The sequence below is a fragment of the Nelusetta ayraudi genome, unplaced genomic scaffold (assembly GCF_046127955.1).
Source record: "Nelusetta ayraudi isolate G7.1 ecotype Tasmania unplaced genomic scaffold, CSIRO-AGI_Nayr_v1 ptg000019l, whole genome shotgun sequence".
NCBI classification, from domain to species: Eukaryota; Metazoa; Chordata; class Actinopteri; order Tetraodontiformes; family Monacanthidae; genus Nelusetta; species Nelusetta ayraudi.
This window is the reverse complement of record NW_027466069.1, coordinates 8,528,614-8,550,878: the sequence shown is the minus strand read 5'-3', so window position 1 is coordinate 8,550,878 and position 22,265 is coordinate 8,528,614. Positions and strand designations below refer to the sequence as shown.

Sequence of the window (22,265 nt, the reverse complement as noted above, 5' to 3'; positions counted from 1 at the left end):
ATTTAAGGGAACTGTGGTATTCAAAAAAATTTGCTCCGCCTGTTGTTTAATTCAGTAGATGTGAATTTATTGTTTTTAATTGAATATGATCCAACCAGTGCGTCACAGTAGTGCTGTGGATAGCACTTTCACTTAACACAGTCACACCTTCCATGTGTCTTTCCAGAAACACTGACTTACTCTGGCATTGGCATTGACATGCACGTTAGATTAAAAAGTGAATCTCCATTTGTTTATTTAAAAAAAAAGAAGAAAAAGTGTGGATACTTGATGTTTTTCTATGCTGGCCTGGTGCAGAACCACAGGGCAAACACAGCAGAGTTTACGAGGTGGTGCTTGAACAGGGACTGGTGAATGTACAATTCAAAAAATGTATGAACATTTTTATTTGACTTATCTTTAAATATATAATTCCCCAAAACAACCGGGAAGTGTGTGTGTGTGGGGGGGGGGGCAACAATTTATAAGCCTTCATGCATTCTCCAGTCCAAGTGCTAAAACTGCTCAAGACAATCTATGATCTAAATGACGAAGCTGTATATATTTCAGACTGATGGACTCATAATATATAATGGCATAACAATTCCAAATAATCCTTTTTAATGAGTCCTGATTGTATCATTAGTGAACTGATCGAGGCAACGATTCCTGTGAGCAGCATGCATCTGGTCTTCCTGGCCTGAGTGCTCAGTCAGATCAATAACTGGGAAAGATGCATTCGTTTCAGTCTTAAGGTGGTTTTGTTTTTAAGCCTTGGAAAAAGCCATTGTTATTCCTTGTGCTCTTCATCCCGCATCTCACAACCTTTAATGTGATTCAGGGGAAAATGTCACTTCCTTTGATCTGCTGGTTTGAATTGATGAAGTCACCAAATTTCTTGAGCGTGCTAGGGTAGCTGAGATACAGTATTACAGCTGCATGTGGGTTGGTGTACCTTAAAATGCTCGACAACGACAAAGCCCTGCCCTCGTCTTCCCAGGAACTGTATTTGGTAGTCCCGTTGTTCAGTAGACGGAATATGGTGAGAGACTGATGGTTTTGAACAGTAGACAAAATATATAAAGTTGGAAGAGTGAAATTGTATGATTTGAAAATAATGTCTTGCATGCAATGGTAGAAATTCCTGGCTTAAACCACCTTTCTGTTGGACACAGTGCATGTTGGTCTTGACTCTCACAACTGATGAAGCCGATGAAGCCTGTATATTCTCAGGTGTGTCCACTCCATCTTGCCGAAAGGACCTGACTGTAATGAAGGTAGTTGAAGGTTACAAGAAGGCTCTAGGAATGTTGAACACATGGTGGGTACAACTGATCCGTAAGTATCCCTTCCGTAATAGATGTGTGACAAGTTTTTATTCTCCTCTTTGAAGGCGAAATATAACATCAAATATGTTACTTTTAAAAAAAAAAACATTCATTGTGTAGTTTTCTTAAAATAACACATTTTGTCCTTCAAAGATACAGCAGTGTTACTGTTTCCTAAGTTTAAAAAGTTTTTATTTATTTATTTATTTGCGTTTACAGGACGAATACATTGTTTTCAAATTTTAATAATGTTTTATTTCCTGAATGACAGTAATCAATAAAGGTTTTCTAGAATTAAATAACTTTCAAGGCCACACTACTGCACTGCCTTGAAACATCCAGATGATGGCGGACTTCTAATTCATAATGTCACTCCTTTGGACATTGCTATTGCAAATAAATTAAGAAATATACAAATATTTTTAAAGCTGCTTCATAGACAACATCATAATGTTGTCTATGTATCTCAAATGTAGTGGTGATGATGTTGGAAGTGATGATAAGTGATGATGCTTTGACAGAAGTAGATCGGCACAGATTTTGACATAGAAAGAAGAGTGCATTTTAACCCTAAGCAACCACCTAGAACTCAGCATTGACTAAAGACCGACAGCTAGTCTTTTAAACGCACAAAAAGTGGAGATTTAGCCAAGTGGGAGGGGTTTGATTGCGCAGTGTGAGTGATGCTTGCAACTCTCGCTGTGACTGCAAGCTCCTGTTTCAATCAGTGGCGTCAGACGGACGCGCGACACCAACTCAAACCTTTTCACCTTCTCCCAGACAACGTCAATATTGATTGAAAAACGAGGTATTCGTCAGCGATTCGCTCCGTGTTTTTTTTATTTTATTTATTATTATTTGAAAGCGCCACACGGGAGTTTTGGATTAGCCCTCGTCGTGTCACTTTGAGGGTCCGGTGGATTTCCTTCCCTCACATCTACTGCAATAGGGGATACAAGTTTTCCTCTATTTTGTCCTCGGTGGTGGTTCGTTAAAAAAAGAGACCCGAATGTGACCTTCACGTCTTTAATCAAAGCTACCTAATACTGGATGGAAGATTAATTGTGAGGATTTCAGAGAAAGTTTTTCAACTTTGACTCTTTTTTCCCCCCCTTCTTGTCTTTGAATGCGTTGCAAATATGATGATGTCACCGACGCCACTTTTTCCCGAAGTTATGGCGGAGCACAACTTTTCTAACTTCTCTTGGTAAGCTCACGGAGGCTGCCGCCTCTTAGCATAGCTAGTGTTTGAAAGTAGCATTCGAGGCGACGACTGCGGTTGTTCGAGCTGCTTTTCAGTCGGCGAAACGACCTAGAAGTGTGTTTTGGACAGTGGAGATTTGAATGGACGGACAAACTTGAGCTGTGCAGTGGAGTTGGACGACCATCGTCCGCTTCCAAAGGGCCTACGTGCACTATCACGCCAATAACTGGCTTTACCGGGCCTTGTAAAAACACCCGTAGCACCGAGCGGCTGCCATAGCCGTGCTCGTGTTTGACGAGGACGTTACTTTACTGGTCTGTTTAGCGCTGTGCTGATTCGCTACCCCGCCGAAGGCGCCCCTAAACTCTGGCTTTGTAGCAGCGTCCACCACCTAGCCTACGAGACATGCTAACCTGTGGACACTCGTCTAACCTACTTTCTTAAGTGCACTTGAAGTGGCCGAGACCCCTGCTGCGTTGGATGCGACGTTTTGTTGTGGCTTCGTTAGCGCTGCTATGTTGACTGGCCTGTTATATCATGTGCGCGGGGCACTTGTAAAGCATTGTGGGACGTTGTAGGCTGAGCTGTTATAACAGAACCGAAAAGGATGGGGGCAAAGTCTATTTATACCGGGACTTCACGTTCCGTCTGTTGATACCCTTGTGTGGACGGATCACGGCACTTGTTTTGAACACACTTGCATGGTGGAAAGAGTGCAACTCGTTCTCTGTCTCTGTTATTGACGTGCGGGTATGTGCGCTGTGGCAGTTGGACAATAACTACGGTAAATCGTCTCCCTTGCGGTGAGCAGGTCATTGAAAGTGACACATCAGCGTTGGGGAGAAAGTGTTCACAGTGAAGCCGTTTAACCCGAGTGAAAGCAGTAACGACAACTCGGGATGTGGCTTCTGTTTTAGTGCAGAAACTTTTTTTTTTTTTAATTATTTATTTTTTTATACTTAACTTTATTTTAGAGTGTCTTGTTTTGATTGCACTGTGAGGTACAAAGTGTTTTTCTTTGCCTGTTGCCTGACCGTGCAGAGGAGTGAGTGTGTTGAAAGCGTATACCGTAAATAACACCGCTGACCTCTGTGGTGGCCTGAGATTCTCTTGGTCTGAGTGGATTAGTTTGTCTACATATCTCTCAGCTCGCTCTCAGATGAAGAAAGAAAACTCCACCTATGTGGTAGTCTTGAAAGCCGCAGAAGTTTATTTTTATTAAGGCGTAAGTTTAGGCTTTAATAGTTATCCCCGCTGAACCTTCAGCTGCTTTAACACCTACGGTTGCTACTTAAATGCCCTTTATCCAATACTGCCACCCTGGAAAAGCAGTCGTACATGGTGGTAACCTACCTCATATGTTACTTTAGAAAAGTATAGCAGAACCTTAACTAAGATATATTTATTTTAAATTCTTGTTCCTGGCTGTGAAAGGTTTTCACAAGTGCGAGGAAGTCCGACAAAAATACATGCACGGGAAAATTCTGACGTACAGCATCTGCCCTCTTGTCCAGTAGTTGTGCTTTTGTATTCATTAAAAAGTGCCCACGTTTTACTTCTGCCTGCAGAAGAATTGCTCACATTCTTCATAGTTCAGAGCCGATGTCGGCTTTCAAGCTCTCAGACTTTTGAGAACTCTCTGCTCTCCCCCGTGTGCGTGCGTGTTTGTGTTGTCGTCGTTTATTTCAGACCACTGCGAGCACTCGGGTTTACTAATGGAGCACCTTCAGGGAGCATGGAGGACCCTGAGCAACGGCTTCGGTATGAAAGACACTGACTTCGAGGGCCCGTGCCTCTCCCCAACCATGGTGCCGGGCTATCCATGCCAGCGACGCTCCTCGGATGATAGCAAAATGCCCGACTCAAAGACGAGCAGCACTATCCGCGTCTACCTCCCGAACCAGCAGCGCACTGTGGTAAGTTGTGTGTTTTACAGTCGGGCAGGAGGAGATTTTCTCATCCCCGAGAGAACTGATCAGCAAAAAAATGTATGCGAGAATGCAATGCATTTTCTGCTTTTCCCCACCAGGTGCATGTGCGACCAGGTATGACCCTGCAAAGTTGCCTGATCAAAGCTTTAAAGGTGCGAGGTCTGCAGCCTCAGTGCTGCGCTGTCTTCAGGCTGCATCCAGGACAGACTAGGTGAGGAAAAGTCAACTCTGGACTCAGACCCTGGACAATAAGATCAGAGAATTTCCAAATAATTTTCTTTTTTGTTATCAAGTATCAGGTTATCTATACTGGTTGAAGTTACCTTTCATTTTTTTGTCCATTTGTCGCAGTAAAAAATTACGGATGGACTGGAACACGGATTCCACCTCCCTCATTGGGGAAGAGCTGCTAGTGGAGGTTCTAGATCATGTTCCCCTGACCACGCATAATTTTGTGGGTATCTCAAGAGTTTCTCCAGAAAGCTTCAATCATCGTCGCTGCCCCCAAAAACCGCATCCTAACCCACTTCTGTCTTTCGCAGGTTCGGAAAACATACCTGAAACTGGCGTTCTGCGACATTTGCCAGAAGTTTCTTTTGAACGGGTTCCGTTGCCAAACGTGTGGCTACAAATTCCATGAGCACTGCAGCACCAAAGTGCCCACGATGTGTGTGGACTGGAGCAACATCAGGCAACTCCTGTGAGTTTGTTCAGCTTGAAATGGAGGGGGGGAGGGGGAAAAGCCTCTAAATCCTAATTATATATTTAAGCGTAACTTGAGAGTCAATGATAACATAATATAATAACCAACAGACGCATGTATGGCTCAAAATAAGCGCCGCTGATGCTCTCGATCCAGGCATCTCGTTTGAATCCCTGCTGCAAACAGAGGCTGCCTGCAGGCCAGAGGACGCCGTGATCGTACAGACGTCAACATTGTCGACTGCAGCGAAAAGCCTTTTTATTATCCGACGTCACTGTAGCCTTTAGGTGTCAGCCGTCCATTGAACACTGTTGTGAGTGCGCAGCGGCAGAGATTCACTCCTCGTATCTCCCCATACAGGTTGTGTCCAACACCTGGCGACACCAGCGCCCCCTCCCTGCCCCCGCTGACGTCTCGGCGTATGAGAGAGTCCCTGTCACGGTTTCCAAGGTGATTTGAAAACTTTTTTTGATTTTTAGCCATGTCTTCATACTTCCCTATCTGTTTTTTATTTTTTTTTATTTATTTTTTTTTTTGGGGGGGGGGTTATTTTATTTTATTTTAAAATAAAAGCTTACCTAATGCTGACAAGCTGTGTTGCTTCAAGCGGAGTGATGCAAGTATCTGTCGTGTCATCCATTTCAATCAGCAGGCTTTAGGAAATACTTTGCCTCCCTCTTCCTGTTTTTGGTGACAGAAAAGCTGTTGCATGTTGTGCAGGCGCTTGTAAACACGGCAAAGGTACATTTTCAAGTTTGAAGTCTTTGGCCCTCGACCCTCGTGGTTTGTCAGTCTCTGCTGCAACGCAGCTGTCCTCGGGTCATTGTTCGTCCACAACCTCGATGTGAAATGAAATAAATTCAGCTTTTTTTTCCTCCCTTATTTTTTAATGACGTCTTTGGTTCTGTGAAGGCTTACCAGTCCGAGTGCTGATGTAACCAGAGACGTGATAAAGAGCCTGTTGTTTCAGGAGGTTTAAAAGGTGGTTTAAAAAAAAGGGGGGAAAAAGCACCTTGCGCTGCCAAATTAAGCATTATGTTGTTCAATGCAAAGCAATCCCAAACACTGTTTTGAAACAAACTTTTTTCTTTTCTTGGCCAAGTATGGGGTTGTTCTCAGTTCACCCAGCGGTGTGATGGCACCAATGTCTCCGTTTTTTTTAAAACCCGCGGCTCCAGTTCAGCCTCTCGCATTGCCACACTAATAATCCAAATTTGTTTGGTTGAAATTGCGGCACTCAGTCGCGGCGCGTCAAGGCACAAAAAATAAATTCAAAAAAAAAAAAAAAAAGTCAATACAAAAAAACCTGCAAAAACGTCCATTTGCAGAAGAGTCATGCAGTGCAAGCAGTAGTGGTGAATGTCACAATCTGCTCACACACAAAGAGGTTAAACATGATCACTGCACTAATTACTTCTTCTTTTATTTCATTTTTTTTACATCTATTTATTCAGCTTTGGCATTTTGGTTTTCTTTTGTTCTTGAACCTGTTTTAAATTGTGTTGTTTAATTTACAAAGAAAAAAAAAACCCCAAAACCCAACAGTAACAACAAGCTATCGCTATTGTGTTGCGTCTCTTCTGTCGGCCGTTGTGTTTGTTTAGCATCACCACCGGCCACTATAAAAAAAACAAAAAAAAAACATAATCGTTGACTGCTAACACAAGGCACTAACAACAAATGTTGGCGAGGTTACAGCGTGGGTCACACCACACAAGTCCAACAACGGCATCATAAGAATAAGTCACGGTGCGTTCAGTGCATGAGTTGTGTCACTCTCCCGTCGGGCCAGCAGGGTAAGAGGAAGACCGCAGTGCAGCGAACTACTTCCTCATGCTGCTCTTTTTGTTCTTTTTTTTAGTCCCCCCCCCCACAGTTTTTCAAGCTTATTGGTTTTTTTCGCAGCCCGTCGCTGGCACAACACGACACGACACGGACTTAGCTTAAAGGCGAAGAGGAACTGAAATGACGGTGCAAAACTCCTGCGCCGAGCGGCGGTCCTGACCGGCCGCCCCGCCCCCTGGCCAGATCGGGCCCGCTTTTGAAGAAGTCAGAAACGGGCCGCGAAAAACAACCGTTGCTGCACCGTCGTAACGTGCGATCTCATCTTCCTCGTGGGGGGCGGGGGGCGGGGGGGGTTTGCGAGATGGCGCGACAACCCGGGGTGGTTTCACCTGTGTTTAAAGAAAACAACAGCGAAACAAAACTCTTTGGCGTGAGTGTTGCTGCGTGAAGAAAAGTGCTGGCATCACACAAAATGCAGGTATTTAAAGTATACCTGCATTTTGTTCATCCTAGTCTCAGATTTGAACTGCTTTTATGACTCGACAACCAAACTGAGCATTGTTGACGTTTCACAGTGAAATCCAGCACATAAAAAAACTATGGTGAAAATCAACCGGATCCACCGTGTTTTCCCATCACTGACTTCCTGCCTGAACGATTCTACCGCATGCATCCGCTTTTGGTGTAAATTAGGGGTCAGTGTGGATGAGCTCCCCATCGGTGGGTTTTCCTCTCATCTCATGGTTCCTCAGTGCGATGCCATGGGGGTGTTGTGGGTGTGTGGGTTTTTATTGGGTGGGTTGCCTTTCTGTTTTTATGCTGAATTCACTGATAATGCATGTAAAGCGCTATATAAATAAAGTTTTGATTGATTGATCCATGTGTAATCCCCGTCTCTCTCTCTCTCTCGCTCTCGCTCTCTCTCTCCCTGCTCCCTCACAGCTCGGCCCACCGGTACTCGACCCCTCACGCCTTCAACTACGCCACGTCGTGCTCGGCCACGGCCGGGGGCCTGTCCCAGCGGCAGCGCTCCACCTCCACGCCCAACGTCCACATGGTCAGCACCACCCTGCCCGTCGACAGCAGCATGATCGAGGTAACTGCACACCGCGTGTCCCCCGTCCACCCTCCAGCAACCCACACCGGTGCCAACCGTTCCTAAAATATCTCCTCCGCGAGAGAGAGGGGGAGAGAGAGAGAGAGAGATGAGATGAGAGATCTCGCTGCTGCTTGACGTCTCTGTCGGGCTCGTCCTGATCCACCTGAGCGGGACCCGAACCTGCGTTTGTTCAACCTCCCCCCCACCCACCACCAGATAACATCTTGTTCTCCTGATTGCTTTTCTTCTTCTTTTGTTTTATAATAGTAGTGCTTGCGCTCTCTCTCTCTCTCACTCTCTCTCTCTCTCTCTCTCTCTCTCTCTCTCTCTCTCTCTCTCTTTCCCTCGCTCTCTGTGTCCCCCTCCAGTGTTTAATTTCCTCCCCAAATGAATTCTGGGACTTGCATGCGACTGTGAAACTTTTCCTTCCTTTGAGTCCTCATAGATTTCTGCTCATCTCTCCAGTTGTCATTTCTTTTCCTTTTCTTTCCTTTCACCACCGCGCTCCCCATCTGCCCCGCCCTCACCCTTCCCTCCGCTGGCCCGTCGTGTCGCACCTTGCCGGGAGTAGCTAGACTGCCTGAATACCTTTCCCAGCTCGTGGTGCCACCGATTCTGGCTGAAGAGGAAAGTAGGTATTGTGCACTTCTCCCAGCCCTTTGTCGAGGCCTCGCCCGAGAGTCATGAAAAGGTTAGAATGCACACTTTTGCCTGCGAGCGTCGCGCATTGCGACCAGGCCACATTCATGTGTGTTTTTTTTTTGTTTGTTTTTTTGTACGCCGCAGCCAAACCGCGAGTGACAGCGGAGCGATGAGTCACCGTTGCGACACGCTGACCTTTTTTCTTTTCTTCTTTTCTTTTCCTGCTTTCTCTCCAGGATGCACTGCGTGATCATGACTCAGGTGAGCGACCTGCCGAGCTTCTCGTTACCCTGCTGTAAATTTCCCTTTTTTTTTTGTTTGGCTAGAGGTCGACTGAAACCTCTGGGCGACTCAGATATGCTCAAATATAGACTTTCAAAACTACACGGCATGTGACACGCCGTTGCTTTCAGTTTTTCATCCACTTTTTTTTTTTTTTTTTTTTTTTTTTGCAAACAGTTTGCTCACCACTTCTCATAATGTCGACGCCAACCAAGTCAAAGGTTCTGGTGCACTCTGACAGTTTTTTAGCCAGACGTCAGGCCTAGAACAAGGGTAAACATGACAGAGGACTAATCAAATAGTGTTCAAAATTTGCTCTCATGTAACCTGCGCTGTTGGTTATTAAAACTAGGCTGATTCATTTGGCCTGAGCAAACTTTCTAATGGGAAAATTCGTGTTACGGGGAAAAATGAATCCCAATGAATTGATATAGTAGAATGAATCGTGGTTAGGATTAATCGGATTATATTATTATCCAACACTGTCAAAGTGTCAAGAGAGACGGACGACGTCCCAACGTTGCCCTGCGAGCGAAACAAAAAGCGAGATGTACATTCCCGACCCGTTTCCTCTTCCTTCTCTCGGTGCACCTGAAGCCGGGAGTTCCCCCAGCCAGAGCCCCACAGGCTGGTCCCAGTCCAAGGCTCCTGCGCCCGCCCAGCGAGAGAGGGCCACTTCCTTCAACACTCAGGAGAAAAATAAAATTGTGAGTCTGACGTCTCTCTCCGCTGGCTTCCTGCGCCGTGCAGGATTCGCGCCCTTCTCGGCATCGCTAATCCCGTGTTTTGCTGCAGCTTAATCACGTCTGTAGAGTTCATGTGTAGCCTCGAACTCTGCCGAGGTCCCTGGAGGAGGCGCTTTAGGTTGAAAATCACACAGTCTTTAAAATGAGTTGAACTTAACGGTAATTACAGTTTAGTAAGTATGGGGTTACAGCTGCCAGTCATTTCTTCTCCCCAGCAACCAGCAGCCTTTTACTTTGGAGACTGGAGGGTTTTTTTTCCCCCTCGCTGCTGTTTCCCTCCAGTGCCTCCTCATTACTTTTCCATTGTTGTCAATGTGTCATGGTGAGTGTAACGGTCGCATTACGTGTCAGAGCAAGGCTTGATGTCAAAAAAAACAAAACAAAACCCCAGCAACCCACCCTTCCAAACACAATGACCCCGGGACACTTTGTCACCGGCCAAATGTCACTCAGATGTCAACCTCTTCAAGGGTCGTTCATTTGGCCCATGGTTGCTCTCCATGTGACCGAGCGCTCTATCAGTCGCTGCGCGCCCCGCGATCCTGGAGCGGAGCCACAAAATGTTTCTGGCTGCAGTTCTTCTTCTTCCTAGCGTTGTCTCTATTAGCGGAGTGGCTTCACGACAGCCTGCTTATCATAAATAACAGCAAATTAGCCCCCGTGTCAGGATGTTCTGTTCCTCATTATGTTTTGCAATGAACCTAATAGTGCTGCGTAATGTCAGTGTGACTTTCCACTCTGCTGCACGTTAACTGCGGTGTCGTTACACGCCTTAATTTTCTTTTTTCTTTTTTTTTTTCTTTTCTTTTTGGTTTCGGCTCACGAGTGGCAGTCTTCTGAACAAGACGCTGGCTATGATAATAAAGGTTTATTAAATTGAAATAGAATAGATAGCCTTTATTTATCCCGCATTGGGGAAATTTGTATAATTACAGCCACATAGAGTGCAAAGAGAAAATGTAAAAGAAATGGAATAAAATCTTTATGGAGTAAGAAAGGAAAAACAAGTTATTTACAGCTTACTGACAGTTGGATTATTTACAAGTTATGCATAATTTTATCGCACCTTTATGAAATCTAAGTGTTTGAGAAAATGTCTCTTGTTGATTTTCACCGTTTTATTTGTTTATTCCCCCCCATCCAGCGGCCTCGGGACAAGCGGGACTCCAGCTACTACTGGGAGATCGAGGCCAGCGAGGTCTTCCTGCAGTCCCGCATCGGCTCCGGCTCCTTCGGGACCGTGTACAAAGGGAAATGGCACGGTAGGAATGCGCTCCCAGCGAGGCCCTGCGCTGCGCAGGTGCACCCAACTCGCGCCTTCCGCGGTCTTTTTTTTTCCCGCGCCGCGCTGCCAAGTCCGCCGCCTGGCATTTTTCACGGGGGCGAGAGTGACTGAGTGGAGTGTTGTCCCTCGCAGGCGACGTAGCGGTGAAGATCCTGAAGGTGACTGACCCCACGCCGGAGCAATTCCAGGCGTTCCGGAATGAAGTTGCAGTTCTGAGGTAGGAATCGCTGCCGCCGAACACCCCCCCTTCCCCCCCCGGCGCTCCACCCTCCCGACCTGCCTCTGATTGGTTGCGTTCACCCCCCGGGGACTGCAGGAAGACCAGACACGTCAACATCCTGCTGTTCATGGGCTACATGACGAAGGACAACCTGGCCATCGTGACCCAGTGGTGTGAAGGCAGCAGCCTCTACAAGCACATTCACGTCCTGGAGACAAACTTCAAGATCATCCAGCTCATAGACATCGCCAGGCAGACGGCTCAGGGCATGGAGTGAGTCCGTCAAAAACACACAATTAAAAATTGTGTTTAACGTTCGAGAAACCCGAGGCGTCTTGATTGACCTTGTTGTTTTTGTTTTCCAGCTATCTCCATGCAAAGAACATCATTCATCGCGACATGAAGTCCAACAGTATCTTTTCTTTTGGTGTGGCAGATACTTTTTTTTTTATTTTTATCATTCATATTTTATCAGGGTTTCTTTTTATATGCACCTCAGACAAAACAAGTAAACATGGGACAACTGTTGGTTGTGCTGCAAAATGAGATTTGGATCCAGAAAATAAGCAAACGATATTGTACAGTGTTGGGGGAATGAATGGGGGAAAAAACAGCAACAAGACAAAACAGAAAGCAAAAGTAAAAACAAAAAAGCTGCTGCTGTTTTACGCTCTGTTTGTGACACCCAGAGTGACACAGCCTGGATTCCTAGTGAATTTATTTTTAATTCTATGAAGCAAAGTTTTTTATTTTTTATTTTAAATGGTTCAAAATAGTTGGCAAAGCAGCAAAATGTTTAAGACAATTATTACGATACCTTGATGGAAAGAGATGTTGCTGTTCGATTAAAAAAAAAAAGATACAGGTCATTTTTCTTTTGTTTTGTTGTGATTTTTCTTTGATGTATAAAGTCTTGGCCTTGTCTCCATCTCCATACGTTGTTCTCGTCTCGATAACGTCTTGGTCTCAGTCGGTGCGGTCTTGACTGCAACACCGATTCTCTGTGGTAGCTCTAACACCTCTGTCCGCCACGGCGCCCTCTGCTTAGCCTGGACGCGACTCTCGGCCGCTATTCCTTGACGGCAGCGCAGACATCTTCCTGCACGAAGGGCTGACGGTGAAAATCGGCGACTTTGGCCTGGCCACGGTGAAGGCCCGGTGGAGCGGCTCCCACCAGGTGGAGCAGCCGTCCGGGTCAATCCTCTGGATGGTCGGTAGCGATCCGTTATGCGGCTCGACGGGAGAAAAGCAAAAAGCTCTGTAATCACCTGACTGCTCCGTCTGCCCCCCCTCTGCCCCCCCCACCCCCTCCAGGCTCCCGAGGTCATCCGCATGCAGGACAACAACCCGTACAGCTTCCAGTCCGACGTCTACTCCTACGGAGTCGTCCTCTTTGAGCTCATGACGGGGGAGCTCCCGTACTCTCAGACTGGCAGCAGAGATCAGGTGACTGACGCCGCCTCACGCTCGCGTTCTGCACCGCACGCCGCCACCGCCGCCGCCTGTACTTTGACCTCCTGCAGGCTGCGGACCGAATGAGTCACACGCAGCAATGAGTGATATTGATGCTGACGCTCCTCCTCTAACGTGGCCGGGTTTCAAAGAGTTTGGCAGAGTCTTTCATTGGTTTAGACCATAGGTGTCAAGCTCTGGCCCGCGGGCCAATATTGGCCCCCGCAGTGTCGTTATATTTGGCCCGCGAGGCAATACAAAATCACTGCTATAGCAGGCCTGCTGCAATAATACAGCACACGTACTGCTAAAACTACAAATCCCAGAATGCTCTGCTGGTATTCTTGCCCGTCAATCAGGACAGGACGTTCACTGAAGGACATTATTATTATTATTATTATTATTATCAATAAATATAAATATAATGAGGCATACGATGTTAAGTGTTTTATAGTATCAAGCTTTGCTTGTTCCATATTCAGGTTGAAGCAAAACTTGTTTGGGTCCATATGATGTTTTGCGACTTTGTCCAAGTTTGACATTTTGGCCCCACTGTGTGTTTGAGCTCGACACCCCCTGGTTTTAGACAAAGAAAAAGCCGCAGTCTTCCGATCAAACGCGTGCCCGTTCTGTCTGCCCGTCCGTCTGTCAGTCTGGCCCGGCTGCAGGCCTGGGCCAGGAAGGTGGTGAACAGTGACTCGCTGTCTGAGGGGGGTGAGCGAGCCGGACTGAAACCGGCCATGGGAACAGAAGCAGGCACCCAGGAGCCACTGCCCTAATTTCTAATTTTAGCTACTGTAACACAACCCTGTGTGTGTGTGTGTGTGTGTGTGTGTGTGTGTGTGTGTGTGTGTGTGTGTGTGTGTGTGTGTGTGTGTGTGTGTGTGTGTGTGTGTGTGTGTGTGTGTGTGTGTGTGTGGTTTGCCGCAGGGCTCCCTCCACATCGCGTCTGAGTCGTGGTTGAAGTGATCAAACCGAGGATGCATCCTTATATTCTAGCTCTCTATAATTCACTCTTTCACACCACAGAAGCTGCACTGTCATGCCTTTGCTGTCACTCATCCGGCACCCCCCGGGCCCCTCTTTCACCTCCCTGTCAGATCATCTTCATGGTGGGACGAGGCTATTTGACGCCAGACCTCAGCAAGCTCTACAAGAACTGTCCCAAGGCCATGAAGAGGCTGGTGGCCGACTGCATCAAGAAGTCCAAGGACGAGAGGCCCCTCTTCCCACAGGTGGGACACAGCCCTGCTTTCATTTTTCCTCAGCCCGAACCTGGTTCGACCGAGTGTTGAAAATCCCCTTTGAGGGATCCCCCGGCAATGTGGGAACTTCATGCATCTACAATTTTTTTTTTTTTTTTTTTTTTTTTCATCCAGCCGTCAGACAAAGCGAGTCTCTAAAAGTAACGACACTCCAGTTTCCAATTCCGGGTCCGTGGAAATAGATTTAAAATGATTGAGGGAGACAGTTCTTCCAGATTTGAGTCATTGTGTCGGGGGGTCGGTCGGTCGGTCCAGTCTGAGTGGGCCGAAAAACCCAATTTGACTTCAGCATTCAGAGTGGACATTAGCGACAGACGGCACATGAAAAACCCTGCGACGCAAGCAGCTCGTGTCCGTCTGTCTTTCGGGAGACGCGCGTTCAAAGGCGGGATTGCATATGAAAACCAACTGAACCAGTGTGCCGTTGCCAGTGCTCGCCAGTTCCTACATTTGGCGTTGGACGTTTTGCAAGCCGCCCTGCCAATATTTTCTCCCTCTCTCTCTCTCTCTCTGACCGACGTGTCCTTTCGCAGATCTTGTCCTCCATCGAGCTCCTCCAGCATGCCCTGCCCAAGATAAACCGCAGTGCCTCAGAACCGTCCCTGCACAGAGCCTCTCACACCGAGGACATCAACGCCTGCACTCTGACCTCCACCAGGCTGCCCGTCTTCTAGAAGCACACGGCTGCTCCCACGCGTCGTCTTTGAAATTATCAAGGATGCCCCCCCCCCCGCCCCCCCCCCACCACCACCAATGCTCTCTGCATACAGATGCCTAAAAATTACACTACCTGCAGTCAGTACATACAGTACAGCCCTCGCTTATCAGAAGAGCCTATAAGAGGAGGAGGAGGAGGAAGATAGAAGCACATCTAAGATCCGTGATGGACTTTTTGCCTGGTCCACATGGAGGTGGTGCCTTACGTATTATACGCCCTGAGAAGTGTGAAGAGGCAGCGCTTTCGGTCAGATCTGTAAATACATGCATGCACACTTCGGTCAAGCAGTGAAAGGAATATCAAAGACGCGGTGCCTGTCTGCGACGTGAAGAACAGCCGCCCTGATGAAGAGGACCTTTAAAAAAAAAGCTAACATGCCTTAAAAAGGAAACAAAGTCTGGATTTGGATCCTGCACAATTCACCTCTTGTGACTATGAACAAGAACTTTAGTTGTACAGTATAGTTTTTTTTTGTTTTTTGTTTTTTTCCAGCGTCTTAAATGATAATGGGATGGATGTGGGGAGCGTCTGTCTTTTTTGTTTCTTCTCTCTCTCGTTGTCCTTGACTTCTTTTAACCGTCTATTTGTTGGGGGCTTTATTTTGGATGTATTATGGCCTGTCACCAAGAGCAGGCCCGAGTGATGGAAACATTGATTTTGCACATTTTCAGTTAAAGCAGTGGTTATGTTTCAGCAGTTGTCGCGGCTCAATCTGAGCCGCTCGGTTACACACAGAACTCACACAGACAGACACATACGTTCATATCGGTCCACCGTGGGAAGGCCATCGCCAGCCAGACACTTGGTAGTTGTCTTAAATATTTAAATCCATCAGAGACTAATTTGTATTTGTTCATCACGTCTATTTCAGAAGGTTAAAGGTTTTATTTTGAAGTTGGCAAGAAAGTTGTGTATTCAATATTTTTAATAAAATTAAGTTAAATTTCTTTGCATAAGATGTTCTTGCTTTTTTTTTTAATTTATTTATTTTTTTTAAGACAAAAAATTTAATGCAGAACACTGAATAATGAACATGCTGCCGTCACAGTTATGCCAATAACTTAAACCTACTGCAACTGATTTGAGGTCGCCGCATAAAGCCAAATTATGACTCCTTACCATTTAGAAATGCAGAAAGTTCTCACACATGTGCCAGACTTAGTGGCTGAGTGAGATGTTTGTTGTAGCGGTGCCAACGCAGTGGAGCCTCAAAGGGAGACACGACATCAGGGGACTTTGCCACGCAATGGCCTTGTGCTGTATGGCTTAGTGGAGTTGAATATGTCCTTTAATGACATTTATATGCATGTGTGTGTATATATATATGTATATCTGTGTATTAAATAATACATATGTGTATATATACACATTAGCACTGCAAGTATCCAACATGACTGGTATAGCATGACATGGCTCAAATGTACGTTAAAATTTTTTTGATGAACGTGGAAAGTTGTATTGTCCCTCTTACTTCAGCTCGTTGCGAGGAGCGCCATGGAAGCGAGTTCAGACTTTGAATCACATGTCTGAAAAAGTCTGACCTAAAGGTAAATCCAGGCTGGAGTCGGTCACGGCGGCGAACAGCAATTAGAGTTAAGCCACTGGCCGCCAGCCACTCATCTATTTTTACAGCAGTTTTGCTATATGCATTTATCTGGTCTATTTCTGTGCGCTGACAAACCACAAAGGCCAAAAGGCTTACATGCACCGCCCACAACAGTGTCATCTAGTGGCTGCTGCTCTGCAGGAGTCCCAGTCACTCTTACACAAAGAAAGGCCTTTGAGGTTCAAAAATGGTGCAGAAAAAACAACACATTGTCTTTTTTTTCTCTTTTTTTTACTGCTTACCCATTTCGGTCTCTGTTTTTTTTTTTCTTTTTCTTTTGTTTCCCAACAAATCAGACCAATCTACAAGAAGATTAGTGGGTGGGGACCATGACAGTTTTAGAGGTTTTGTTTTTCGTCTGGAACTTAAAGCACTTCATATTTGCAAGCCGAGTAATTTCCAGAGCAGAGATGTCAAGAACCATAGCAGCTCTAGCATATTAATCTTTGCCAATCCTTTCCTCTGTCTATTCTATTTTTTTTTTTTTTTTACTTTTTGAAATTGCAAAATGAAAACAAAAACTTCCTTACGTGGGGGAGGACAAAGGTTTGTGAGTAGCAGTTCAGGGTGGAGACTCAAGTAAATACCAAGTAATTTAAAAATAAATAAGAAAAAAGTACAGAGCATGAGAAATATAAATGGAGAACACCAATTCACTCTCTACTTTTGGCCACACAAAAAAATCCCTTGAGGTGACGCAAAGTACATGGGGACAGAATGACTGACTCATTTCCTCTAATATCACACTAACATGATGCGACAAGATAACCTCCAGGCATGCTGCGCCCTTCTATAATGTGAGACCTTCAACTTAGTCCCCTGAACCAACATGGTCTCAACCTTTAGCAAACCAAGTCATTTGGATTTCACTCTGTGTGGCCTCATACACAAGAGTTTTCACTTATCATTCTGCTATTTAAAAAAGTGGTTTCATTGGACAGATCTGCAAATGTACGCTTGATTGCTATTAATAAAACCTAGACATGAGCCGCTCCGCGCCACCACAAGGTAGCAGTAAAAAGCACTGCATGTCCACGACGCCGAAGTTGGCACCACATTCGCCGCGCGGCGCTTCTTAGGTTTCGATTCCACCTTAAAAAACAATTCCGCAATTTGGCCGCTAGATGGCTGTGCTTATCCCAACACTTTTCAACAAATACAATTCATCGAATTATGTTCAACGCTGAAGTGGATTTTTTTCCCCCTGAAATTATGCAGTAGAAATTGACATGTGAGGTATCATTGTAAAGCATGGGAGCTCTACTTTCATAATCAGTTGACGTATTTCACGGGAAATCATTTTTGGCCTTTTTGGGGGACTCCAAAGTTGACAACTTTGCCATTGACATCACAGTATTTTTCAGTTTTTCAGGTGGATTATTTCCAAATATTATACAATAGAAATGGACATGTGAGGTATCATTGTAAAGCCCGGGAGCTCTACTATCACAATCAGGGTTAGGGTTTCGGGGTTCCTCATGCGCAAGTTTTTTTAAGGTGGAATCGAAGCCTAAGAAGCACAGCGGAAGTACCGCGGCAAATATTGTGCCAACTTCAGCGTCGTAACGCTAACCCTAATGTCATACAAGTACATGGGGGTCAAAAGTCAACTTTGTTCAAGAGACGTGGGGCCACTTGCTGCTTCATCAGGATCCCCTAAGACACACCCACACCAAATTTGGGGCTTCTAACCCATGAGGAACCCTGAAACCCTAACCCTAACCCTAATTTCAGCCTTATCGCTAACCCTAATTCAATGCAAGTCTATGAGGGTCAAAGGTCAACTTTGTCCTTGGCCCTGTTTGCACTTGGTCATTTCATGCGTTTTTCGTATTCCGATCGGCAAAAAACACACAAAGTAACCAAGTGCAAACAGTCCAAATCCGTTTTGTCATCCGAATACCAAAACCACCTCCCAGTCGCATCGCATAAAATCGCATTCGTCACGGATGTGCGAACAGAATGCGAGCTCAGTCCACATTAACGACCGCCTACTTCACTCACCTCTCCCGTGTACGTACTTGGTCGGCGCCCCACCTCCCTGCGTCGTCATTATAAAGTTACAAACAAGAAGCCAATACAAATCATTTTTGTTAGACTTGTTTATTAGGATGCTAATAAATTTCATTTCCGCATTAGCGTATTTTGTCAGTGGAGCAGCGCTCGCAGTTTCCCACATATGAGATTAAATGTGCGCCACTGTTGATCCGAAAATAAAGTCGTCACCACTCTGTCCCACCAGTCGTTACTCCTCGTTCGGATCCATACGAGCTGCAGTAGAGTTAAAGCCAGTGACTTGATATAGTCCGCAAACAGGAAGTTGATTCTTATTCGCTTTCAGGTAAAACTCGCCGTGGTTTTGCGCTTTACTGCCCCCAGTCGTTAAAAACGGAAACGACGCATGTTGCATTTGCATAGGTTCGGCAGGGGGGGGGGGGCGGGGGTGTGATGCGATCACAAATGGCACGCTCGAGACGCATGTGAATGCTACGTGCGAACAGATGCTTCGAGATCCGTTCTCGTGATCCAATCCCCCAAAACAGTTACAAGTGACCAAGTGCAAACAGGGCCCTAGAGACATGGGGCCACTTGCTGCTTCATCAGGATCCCCTAAGACACATCCATGCCAAATTTGGGGCTTCTAGCGCAGGAGGAACCCCGAAACGCTACCCCTGATTGTGATAGTAGAGCTCCCAGGCTTTACAATGATACCTCACATGTCCATTTCTACTGTATAATATTTGGAAATAATCCCCCTGAAAAACTGAAAAATACCGTGATGTCAATGGTAAAGTTGTCAAATTTGGAGTCCCCCCAAAAGGCCAAAAATGATTTCCCATAAAATATGTCAACTAATTGTGATAGTAGAGCTCCCATGCTTTACAATGATACCTCACATGTCCATTTCTACTGTATCATTTTTTCCAAAATTATACAGTAGCCATCTAGCAGTCAAATTGCGGCGAATGTGGTGCCAACTTCAGCGTCGTGCAAGTCCACTAAACTAGCATTAGCAACAGTAGCCAAGTAGCTATCAAACAGTGTTTTTGATGCAGCCGTCCTCTAATTTGAACAGCACCGCCAGAAATACGTGATTCCAAAATAGCTCAACATTAATGCAAATAAATACAAATAATAATCTTAATCATTTTATTTTATGTATGAAGGCGGGGCCTTCGTTGTCACCAGGGTCATCCGCCACAGGGGCGTGTCTTATACATACAAGGTAATGGTTGAATGTGCTCAGGTGTGCATTTGGGGGTGAGGGAAAGTCAAACAGCTTTTTGACCATGCAAGAAAGTGCATTGACCCAAATAACTAACATGCACAAATAACTAACCTGAAAGTGTGATAAATGAACGGATTGCTATATCCAAACGGATCCAAGCTCTAGATGTTGTTTCAGTGGTCAGAACCCACGTGTCAATCTACAATCCGATCTCAGTTGTGTCTCGTTGTGATTACCGGTAAAAGTCACCGCAAAACCTCGAGAGAGAGAGAGAGAGAGAGAGAGAGAGAGAGAGAGAGAGAGAGAGAGAGAGAGAGAGAGAGAGAGAGAGAGAGAAAAAAGTCTTTTGGTCAGAAAACGGACTATCCAGTGGAAAACTAGGAGGAGGACCATGGTGGACTCCACTGCCGATCGCTGTGGACAGCGCTGGATGTCCTGATTGGAGTTCGGCCATGTTGCGGTGTGTGTGTGTGAGGACGTGGCCTACGAAAGTGTTGTATTTTTTGGACACGGACAGTGCATGGACAAGCAGGTATGTAGACCCAAATACTTATTAAGCCACGATAAACTGTAAATGATGGGTAACACACGGTTGTTCGAGAAAGACAGTTCACCCTCCTGTGATTATTATTAATACATGGGTTGCCTCGACAAAATTCAATTTCATTTTATGGCTGTAGAATTGTTAAAATATGCAGTGAGTGAGCGTATTCGCCCCCCCCCCCCCCTCCCTCCCTCCCACACACACACACACACACACACACACACACACACGATTGTGTGCACTTCCCTCGCATGTACACCAGGTGTCAGCCTCGAGACCTGTGGTAGAGTGTCACCAAATGCCCGGGATATCAAGGTTTCTGTGAGAGCAACATTTTAGCGATGGATACAAGATCATCACAGACATCATAAGGCAGAACATGCAATAGAAATATATGCAATTTGCAGACATTGTCACTTGTGATCGACTAATGCTGATTCTTGAGAGAGAGAGAGAAGGCCGATTTAAGTTGATACAATAGGAAAGCCAACATAAACGGTTTGCCTTCTCTCTCTTTTCGCCATTTAATAAAATACATTGATAGGTGGCACACTTGCTGGACTTAAAAGAGCATTCATAACGAATAATGACATCTAACATCTCAAGTCAGAGCAAAAATAAATTTTAAATAAAATATTGTTGTCTGGAGAGCAAAATAAAAAAAAAACATTGAAACCAAATAAATTGTTTTTATTGACTACTGTGAGAAAGAGAGAGAGAAATTAATAAATTAAGTGATTTTCTTAAATTTGATTGTTTGATTTGATTTTTATTTTCCAGCATAGAAAAATGAAATGACTGTAAAAAGCTAAAATACAAAATAAAAAGCATATTAAAACAAAATCTAACATTATTTGCATAACCCCCAACTGCACAAATAATTGTAATACAAAACAATTTCATAATGTGCAATTTTTTTTTTAAATCATCGTTAAATAAAAGACGTTAAAAAACAAAACAATCAAGGCACATATCGCATATTGTAGCTGCTTCAATATGTGGCGGCTTCCTTTCCCCTTGATCACCAGACCAACAATCTACAGAAACACTGTGATGGTTTTGAGTCGGTTTACTCGCAGTGTTTGCCAGCAGATGGTCAGAGCAGTGTGGCCCCCGCAGGGCAAGCGAGCAGCAGCTTTGCAGACAGCTGGGAGGAGTCGAGACAGAAGCTCCATAGCCGACAGTCACTTCCTCCTCCGTTCCTCCTCCTGTGACACCCACACGGCCCGCTCTCATTAGGCCAGGCCAGCTCGCTTGTTATGATGGGAGAAAAACATCATTAGTGTCTGGATGACTTACAAACACACATTGCGGTGTCGATTTTTATATATATGTATATATATATATATATATATATATATACGTGGTTAAGTGTTTTGCTGATGCCTGAGAAATTTCAGTCTGCTGTTCAGACACGTAGCAGATGTGTTGTTGAAATTGAGATCATGAACGTCGATGCACCCACAGGTTGTATGGTAAGACTTAACCCCCCCCCGTGTTCCCCTCTCACTTTCATTTAATCTGCCAGCCAAAAATGAGCCAGACGTGCCGGCACAAGTGTCGCTGTCTTATTGTGGATTTCGTGCTTTGGATTGCATTTTCGTTTTCATCATGTAAGCTATTTATCCTTTTATCAGCTGCAGATGCAGTTTTTCTTTGCATCCTTTGCACAAAATCAGAGCAAAACCTCCGAGTGGAGCTTTACAGAACAAGCCACTGGGGTTTTGCTTTCTAATTCCAGCACTTCTTTCCATAATTGATGACATCCAGTCACGTCAGCCCCAAAGACTGATGATGTGATTCGAGATGGTGTCTGAAGTGTAATATTGGGTTGCGGTTATGAATAGAATATTACGGCGTTACCACCTGCTCTAATTTTTGGAAAGAGTTCCAAGACCGCTTCTAAGATTCACTCTTCCTCAACCAGTTTTTCAATTTAAACGCTAAGCAGGTTTTCAAGTAAGCTGGAAAACTTGAAACATTGGTGGAGGAATTACACAGGTAACACAACCAGCTGCGCTCATCACAAAGAACAAATGGTTAGCGTTTGTGGAGTCCACCAAATAATTCAAGTTGAGCAAAATAAAATATCTAGTTACGCAGAGAAGTCATCCACCACACTGCCACCTGCTGGTAATTCTATAATTTGCACCTGTGGTACCATTAGGGCTTAACAAGGAGCCATATGCGGCCGTTATGATGGAAAAGCACTCGCCTGGCGGAAATGACTGGACACGGAGCCAGACG

The 22,265-nt window shown here is 45.2% G+C and overlaps 1 protein-coding gene across 8 annotated transcripts; it reads left to right on the top strand.

Moving 5' to 3' along the window:
- Nucleotides 1-1,276: 1,276 nt before the first annotated feature.
- On the top strand, nt 1,277-15,595 carry raf1a (Raf-1 proto-oncogene, serine/threonine kinase a). 8 transcript variants are annotated; one of them, XM_076026941.1, is made up of 19 exons: nt 2,001-2,115; nt 2,481-2,514; nt 4,201-4,427; nt 4,541-4,653; nt 4,794-4,896; nt 4,985-5,142; nt 5,506-5,595; nt 7,873-8,026; nt 8,601-8,720; nt 8,908-8,932; nt 9,551-9,660; nt 10,844-10,961; nt 11,117-11,201; nt 11,301-11,477; nt 11,570-11,616; nt 12,296-12,414; nt 12,519-12,650; nt 13,757-13,891; nt 14,455-15,595. In XM_076026941.1, the coding sequence occupies exons 3-19, from the start codon at nt 4,227-4,229 to the stop codon at nt 14,593-14,595; spliced, it is 2,028 nt and encodes a 675-aa protein (XP_075883056.1). In that variant the 5' UTR covers nt 2,001-2,115; nt 2,481-2,514; nt 4,201-4,226; the 3' UTR covers nt 14,596-15,595. The 8 variants fall into 8 exon arrangements, with proteins under 8 accessions (XP_075883058.1, XP_075883055.1, XP_075883056.1 ...); XM_076026943.1 differs by lacking the exons at nt 2,001-2,115; nt 2,481-2,514 and adding an exon at nt 1,277-1,300; XM_076026940.1 differs by lacking the exon at nt 2,481-2,514 and having other exon boundaries at nt 1,962-2,115.
- The last annotated feature ends 6,670 nt before the right edge of the window (nt 15,596-22,265 follow it).